Source organism: Gadus morhua, chromosome 5, assembly GCF_902167405.1.
Source record: "Gadus morhua chromosome 5, gadMor3.0, whole genome shotgun sequence".
Lineage (NCBI taxonomy): Eukaryota > Metazoa > Chordata > Actinopteri > Gadiformes > Gadidae > Gadus > Gadus morhua.
In genome coordinates, this window is record NC_044052.1 from 17,175,994 (window position 1) to 17,184,567 (window position 8,574).

The window sequence follows — 8,574 nt, forward strand, 5'->3', positions numbered from 1 at the left end:
TTTTCTTTTAAGTGCATCTTTATATCTTTTATGAAAATGGAATGAACTAAAACCCGACCCAGATCACATTACAAAAGTCTAGACCAGACCCAGACTCTATTCATGCCTGTCAGCCTTGATGGCTGATCCCTCACTGGCTGATCACTCATTGGCAGATCAACGACAAGCTGATTTCTGACTGGCTGATCCCTTACTGTCACACTGATAGATTGATCACTGATTGGCTGATCTCTTGCTGGCTTGCTTGCGGTATTCTTGGTTATGCCACACTCATCTTTGTACTGTACTACTGTCAACCCCACCTCCACACCACCAGGCCCATCCCCGATTCCAGCCACTAAGTTTGTCCTGCTAACAATGGCTGACACAGACGTATAAATAGCTCTTACTGCCCCCAGCCTTAATATGAATGGCTTATAGTCTTATCTGACAGCCAGCCTGGCATTTAAACTGGAGAAAGGGAGAGTGAAACAAAGAGAGAGAGCAAGGAGTAAAGATTATAATATGCAGTAAAATAAGTCCTGCAGTTTGAGCGTGTCGTCTTCGTTATCGTCTCATGGCTGAGAAGTATTCTATAACTGGAGGCTGGTCAGTAATGCAGGAACTGGACATAAACAGACGATTACCAACACAATTATTTGAACTAATGGATCAGATGTATATGGAATTGTTTGAACTTAAAAGAGGAAAGTCGGGTTTCTAGTACATGGACGATGATATCCATTTTCCCCCAATCGGAGCTTCATAAATATCCCAAATAGTTAAATAAGAGTTATTTTGCAGACTGGATTTCTGGCTATATTGTGGCGATCACAGCCGTGGTCGCCCGCGTTCCGATTTACCGCAAGGGCTCCCTGTCCTGGGGCAGGTCCGTCGGATGTAGAACTATCGAACTATTTTGACTTTTAGCTCCCTGCTGGTTCTGGGTCACCGCTGTCATTATGTGTGTGGTCGAAGAGGGGTTTCCTCAGTGACAGGTGGACTCGGCTGGAGCGACACTGGCTGGCACCACCTGAACGAGGCACTTATGTCCGCGGGATATTTGTTGGTTATTCACGGGCCTTGGTTATGTTGTAAATAAAGGCAACTATCAAAGGCTTTGGGTGTATGGGGCACGGGAGTTGCGATAACAGACGAATAACCTGGGCTCACGTCTGGTCATTTTCTTGACGTGCGCTACAATATTTAGGCTTATTTTCACATGCAGTTTCATAGTAGGCTACGCTATTAATAATAAAAAAAATTGTGTGGGCTCCTTGGTGACATGATATAACAAAGTAAGTCCGTCATTTGGTGCTGGATTAGTGTCAACGCCCGGTCACCCATTGGGTTTAGTCTTCATGTTGACATCAACGCAAAACGAAAAGCAGTATAAACCGGACTGTAATATCTGCAGTGCACAGTGCCCAAGAATTATAGTGGCGTGAAAAAAAATGAAAAACATAACGAACGTGAGGAAGGCGATGACGTCAATGTGGAACCAACGCGCGCTGGGGTTGACGCGCTTCAACTCACGGACAGCGTTGCCAGATTGGGCCAGGTTTCCCCGCCCAATCTGGCAACATTGGCTGCAGTGCAAATCTGGCCCAATCTGGCAACACTGCTCTCGGAGAGGATGAGGAGGGGAGGGGGGTAAGTGAGAGAGGTAGGAGAGGGGGGTAAAGAGAGACCGAACTTTGGTGCCGCCCATTGTACCACCGGTGCTGCTGCAGCATCACTTTCCACCGCGCACTAACGCAGTGAGGACACAATACGGACACAGTGCACGTCGTTAGAAAACGAGTCGACTTGAGGACTTACATCGAAACGCGGGGGAAAGAAGCACCCAGAAAATTGTACACTCTCTGACGACACGAAGAAGACAAAAAGCACGGGTTTTTATTTCCTTTTATTTTTTTAATGTCCCCTAGCCACGAAAGGGAATGCCATCTATAAATATGAAACTGGAGATGGTGACCATCATCGCCTGCGAGGTAGATACAGAGGTGTTTACGTCCGACAAAATGCAGGTACCGTCACCCCATCATGCATGTTTACGTTCAGAATGGTACTAAATCGTGTGTGATCGGTCTGTTTATGTTGTTCGGTATACTTATTTCTCGGGACCGACCGCTATTGTTTCCCTGACTGCACATGCCCATCCATAAGTGTGCACGCACGTCTTGGGTGACGTTGAATGCAGCCCTTTCCGACGCCGCGGGTTTTTATCAATGGGAGCCGCAGCTCATCAGAATGCAGCTCTCGAACCCGCACTCACTAATGTCCTCAGTTGTGCTTTCAATGACTGACATGCGTTTGTAGAATCGCGTTGGATACTGGTGGACAACATTGGACGCCGCTGACGGGGGCATACATGTAGCACAACGAAGACGTATTGTAGCCTGGCAGCGGTCGTTGTAATCATGTTATTCTCGCTTTAAGTTTTTCCTGCGTAAGTTCCATAGCTGAATGACGTCCATGCGATTGGGATGATTTGCCAATGCAGGACGCAAAGGCCGATGGGGGGCAGTTTTAGACGCAGTGGTGAAGCGTTCTTTTCCCCTAGCTACCACGCTCTCCTGGTTTTATTTTCCACTTATTATCTGTTATTGCTAACATCGATGCGACGCGCCAGTATAGGATGTAGGAGGTTTGGGTATCTGACAGCTGTGGTGGGACCATTGTATATTGGGCAGCTTTGGCGTCCAATGCGTGTTTGTGTTATAGCGCCCCACCTAAAGCACAGGAACGTGCAAGTGCGGCTCCTTAAAAGGCCAAGCAGGTGTTGTGCCAATCAATTAAAACCGTTCAGATCCTCTCTCCAAGTTTCTGGCTGATGGACGAGAGTGTGTGTGTGAGAGAGAGAGAGAGAGAGAGAGAGAGAGAGAGAGAGAGAGAGAGAGAGAGAGAGAGAGAGAGAGAGAGAGAGAGAGAGAGAGAGAGAGAGAGAGAGAGAGAGAGAGAGAGAGAGAGAGAGAGAGAGAGAGAGAGAGAGAGAGAGAGAGAGAGAGAGAGAGAGAGAGAGAGAGAGAGAGAGAGAGAGGGGGGTGCTTGCAAGAGCATGTCTGTCCTGCATGCCATGATGCATTTAAATATAGTGTCTAATTCATAAACACATATGCACACGTCTCTTGCTGTGTGGCTGGATCTAATGACAGCATTTCCAGTGGAGACCAGCCCAGGTGAGGCAGACCAGTCTAGCACTCTTCACTTGTTCCTGTAATCATGGGATGGCCGCTCTTATTTATAATATTATTGGTCATGTGATCAGAGCAGTTCTTGAGCAAAATCACCATCTTCAAGGTCCTGACAACAACAATGAACACACAGGGTGTCAATCTTTTGAACGTATCAAGGGTACAATCATGAGTATTTTTGACCATCGCAAGTATTTTTCGGCAGTCAACAGTCTTTTCACCAATCAGTAGTATTTCCCAAATCCCAAAGTATGTACCAATTCAATCTATACAGTTAATGGATGATAATCCACTCATGGAGCCGGTGAACACGTGAATCCATTGGGTCAATCCATAATGAAAAGGTATGGGCGGATTGGTGACATTGTGTAGAGGAAACAATCAGCTTCACCTCAGAGATAGTAATCAGCTTGACCTGGTTTAGACAGCAGCAAACCTCGCATGTATAGAGATCCCAGATCAGCTGGTCCGCCCAATCCCCGGCCCTCTTGTTCTGATCAGAAAGGCTCCGTCAGGCTGCCTCTTATCAGTGCACGGGTCGCGACCACAGAGAGGCAGCCGCAGAAGAAGCAGAATCAAAGGAGGAGACAGACTGAATGGCACAAAGAACAGGGCTAATCCTGGGCTTCCTCGCACACACACACACACACACGCACACGCACGCGCGCGTGTGTGTGGGGGGGTGTGTGTGTGGGGGGGAGAGAGAGAGAGAGAGAGAGAGAGAGAGAGAGAGAGAGAGAGAGAGAGAGAGAGAGAGAGAGAGAGAGAGAGAGAGAGAGAGAGAGAGAGAGAGAGAGAGAGAGAGAGAGAGAGAGAGAGAGAGAGAGAGAGAGAGAGAGAGAGAGAGAGAGAGCAGATTAAAGCAGGACAGTCTGGTGTGCTGTGCCAGCCTTGCATAGATATACAACCTTATTATAATCCTTATTGTGATCATACTTTTGATGTTACACTTTTCATTAATATCATTATTATTTGCATCATTGTATGCATTATTATTATTATTATTATTATTAGTGGTGGTAGAAGTATCTTCATCACCAACACCACAAAACACTTCTTCTAACCAAGGTTGTAGTGTTGGTGCCAGTTGTAGTAGTAGGAGTAGCATACCGATATGGTCTTAGGATGTTAAGTGAGATGTGAGTTTGATTTTCTCTGGTCCAACTGATGTGAGATGTGGTCAGGTGCTATTTATAGATGTGACATGGGCAGATTAGTGTATGGTGGTCATGCTTCAACGAGCAAACATCAAGGAGCACATGAATGAAAGACAAGTTTAGCTTTTAAGTGCGAGTGGGAGGACGTCGATGTGTGTGTAAGAACACAGAGAGAATGCTCCAGAAAGTGTTCGCACTGAGGAGGAGAAATTAGTGACTCTTGATCTATGGTTGGATTTGAAGCTACAGTAGAAGCTTAAAACATCACATTTGAAAAAAAGGTTCTGTTTGTGTTTAATTTCACACTTCTAAGATATTCTGAAGAAGATTCACTGTCAAACTGACATTTACATTTACATTTAGGGGATTTAGCACAGGCTTTTATTCAAAGCGGCTTTCAGTAAGTACATTTATTATAAGAAAGTAAAACAATATATCCCTGTTGGGATATTATGGGATGTTCATAGAACCAAGTGCAAAGCACTAACAATTGCTAGGTTAATCCATTCCTCGTATATAACAAAGATAGCTAGGAGAAGATGCTACGTACTGTAACTAAGTGCTATAACTAAATACGACATACAATAAGTGTGTACATTAAGTGCCAGAGTGCGTACATTAAGTGCCATTAAGTAAATTAGCTTACCTTAATTTTTGTTGTATTTCCGAGAATGAAGCTGTATTGTTTTGCTGCAGAGATGAACTCAGGCTGAATACGTCAGTTCTTGTTGTTTCTATGCGAAAGCCTCGGATCCACAACGCCGGCGAAATCAGGGACTGTAAATGCTGGCGCTAGTTCAGGCGCAAACCCCATCATTACCTGCAAAGTCAAGCAGCTTCAGGAGATAATAGTGCGGGACGTGTCTTTGAATTTCATAGTGCTTCTAATACAAGCATATAGAAACAACACAAGGGCAGGATGGCTCTGCGTTATGCTTACTGTAGCCACTGAATGTTCCTAGCATCTGCTTGTCAATGCTCGGGCTCAAGGACTAGGATGTGTTCGACTGCCAATGAGTCAATAAATACCAGAATACATTGTGAAGAAAACAAAGCCTTTAGGTATAGCAGGGCTTGAGTTACCGCAGCAACAGAAATTTAATGCAGCTCTAACTGCCCGATAGAAACCATATGCAGGCCTACACTGTTTTCCCTTTTAATCTTCCCCTCCCATGAACACACACACACACACACACACACACACACACACACACACACGCGCGCGCGCGTACACACACACACACACACACACACACACACACACACACACACACACACACACACACACACACACACACACACACACACACGTACACACACAAACAGAAATACAGTTGTAGCAACGATATCAAGTCACACCAAAGAATATGCTATCCACAACAGTGACTCAGCAGACACACAGAGACACACAAACACACCTCAAAGAGAGAGGAATATACTCCCTTCTAGCAGGGCCTGTTCTCAGAGCTATCCCAGCGTAGTCATCACATCCTGGGCCACTTCTGTTTGCCCCCCCCCCCCCCCCCCCCCCCCCGCCCCCCTCCTTCCTCCCCCTTCCTCTCTAATTGCTGTTCTCTGATGAACCTACTACTAGTTGCAGTTCAGTGAAAAGAGCAAAACATCGATATGAGGGTTTATTGTCGTCTTCACTGACGATGGGTTGGTTTCTACTATTCTGTCGTTTTTCTCCCATTCAAGATGGTTCTTTTAGCCTGCAGTGGAGAAAGATATGCAATACCTACCTTTGTTGTACTGTCACTATCATTATTGTGGGTAATTGCCATTCTGATGTCTCATGTCTGGCAAAACGTTGAAGAAGCTACATTTTAAGTAAAAAATAGACGCCTGAAACCCTGCTATTAACTATAGCAGGGTTTAAGTAGCGCTATGAAGCAGGACCTCTCATTTAGTAGTTAGTTATCATTTTGGCGCCAATCTGCAGTCCCCTTAACACTATTTACTTCTGCATTTAATATTGTGGATGCTATTGATTATGTACTTAGCCCATTTGTCACCACAGCCCTGTGATGTTCCATTTGTTCGTATTCATCTATTGGATTGTCTGCAGTGAAAAATCTATGTTTTAGTTTTTTTACGACCACACTTTCGACAACAAGTTGTAAGTTATGGTCACAGGCCAAATGTTTCACACAACACACACTGCTGAATTTGTTTTCTTTTTAACTTTGTGCGTGGTTACAATATTAACTGTGTATAAACCGGTTCTATTAAATTGTAAATTGTATAATAATAATAATAATTATACAACTATTAAAGTTTGTTCCATGTACATATGATTTTACATTGTCTATGCTATAATATATAGAAGAGTTGGCTAGTCCACAATAAGCCCAAAATATCTTATTCATCTTTGTTATATTTAAAGATCAGTGGATTTAGAAACAACCTACTGTAGTAGTATATTTTTCTTAATTCATTAAATGTTTGATGAATAATAAGACTGCAGTGAAATCAGCCAGGCTGATGATCACTATTTGAATAGGAGCTACGGTTGTCGTTGTAAAAACACACATAAATGTCACACGAAACACACTTTCCCCCAGGTTGTCGTTGGTGAACAAGAGAGTTTGGGGAGTAGTGGACAGAGGATGGAGATAGACAGTGACGGTATCGTGTTCGGAGCTGCTCGGAAACACGATCCCCATCCTGGCAGGGTTGAGCAGGCCCGGTGCGAAGCGCCAGGCTCAGGTGTGCCCGGCTCCCCCGGTCTGCGCACAAGTCAGGCGGGGACGCGCGGCTCACGTTGCCCTGAAACTCTAGTGGACCAAAGGCTCGGGTATCAGCCTAAAGGTTATGGCGCCGCATCTGTTAAAGTGACGTACGACAAAAGGACAGTCTCCCGGCCTGTGGCGTCAGGTTACGAGCCGCAGTCGTTGGTAACAGCATTTATGATTTTAGGATGAGGAGCTGGTCGAGAAAAAATAGAGCAGTTGTTCGATTTCCGCTTCTTTCTAAGCTGTTCGTATAGAGTCTGCGTCGTGTATTTAGGAATTCTTGAAGTGGACCTCAAGGCGACTTCACAGGTTGAATCAGAGGGTTGAATGTACCAGCAAAGGTACAGACTTAGGTGGGGTGGTCTCCAGACGTGCTCCATGGCTGTCGATTCCTCTTCTCACCGACGCAAGGTGAGGGGTGAGTATTATGGGAAAGAAAACGTGAATAACAAAAGAACAGAAGCAGTCTCTCCCCTGATAAGGTATATGGTCCTGGCTATGACCCAGACGGCCTGGTTGGTTCGTCCTTGCAGGGACATAAACAAATGGAGGATTGTTGGATATAACACCTGGTATCAGTTGGAGAGGCACTGGCCTGTCCCCACCTTAAGAATTGTGAACATAGTCATAGAGAGACTCCAAAATGCAACAACATTCTACACAGTGTATATAGGGTATGCTTGGGGGTCCCCTCTTGGGAGCTCATCAGAAGTGGACCGAGGGGATTCTATTTTCATAATGGAAACAGTAGAGGGTGTGAGGAGAACGTTTGTTTATCTATAAAATAGTATATTGTAGCAGAATGTCCGGTTTGATCCTGTCACCTTACAAAGAGATAAATATTCCATGAGCAACTAAACTGGGGCAAAAAATGTCCACCTCAAGGCCATTTTTAATGTATGAAATGAGACAACATTTGGAGTGGAAACTTCAAGAATAAAGCTGTGAGAAATTGTCTTACCAAAGGAAACAATTGCATCATAGCAATAACAACATAGCTCATTGTATGATCTAATTGGCTTGGGGGTGGGGGGGGGGGATGCCCACACAAACCTTGAAGGTACACACACACAGACACACAGACAGACAGACAGACAGACAGACAGACAGACAGACAGACAGACAGACAGACAGACAGACAGACAGACAGACAGACAGACAGACACATTCGACACAGAGTGAGACTGACAGAGAGTAAATTAAAAGGGATTTTACTGAGGGCAACAAATAAGTAAAGGCTGGGAATGGGGCGAGGGGCTGGATGGCAGGTGGGTAGTCGGACAGACGAGGGTTCGGTAACAGGACGGTCGGCAGTCTGTACATAGGGAGGAGATTGTTAGCAGGAGCAACGGAACACAATGACCAAACAGTCTTGACGCGAGGAGAGGCCAGCGACAAGGGACTGACTTTAACGAGTGAAATAAGGATCCAGCGATGATTGCCTGCAGAACCGGGGTTGAAATACTGTGTGCTGATGGAAGATTGCCGGCAGGTGTGTAGAGCGTG

The 8,574-nt window shown here is 45.2% G+C and overlaps 1 protein-coding gene across 2 annotated transcripts in view; it reads left to right on the plus strand.

Moving 5' to 3' along the window:
- Positions 1 to 1,640: 1,640 nt before the first annotated feature.
- The window catches only part of rcan3 (regulator of calcineurin 3), a 21,053-nt gene continuing 14,119 nt past the window's right edge, over positions 1,641 to 8,574 (plus strand). Inside the window, exon 1 of one of the 2 annotated variants that reach the window (XM_030357170.1) lies at positions 1,641 to 2,009. In XM_030357170.1, coding sequence (XP_030213030.1) covers positions 1,923 to 2,009 — 87 coding nt within the window. In that variant the 5' untranslated portion in view covers positions 1,641 to 1,922. The remainder of the gene's footprint in view (positions 2,010 to 8,574) is intronic. The other variant, XM_030357169.1, reaches the window with a different exon arrangement.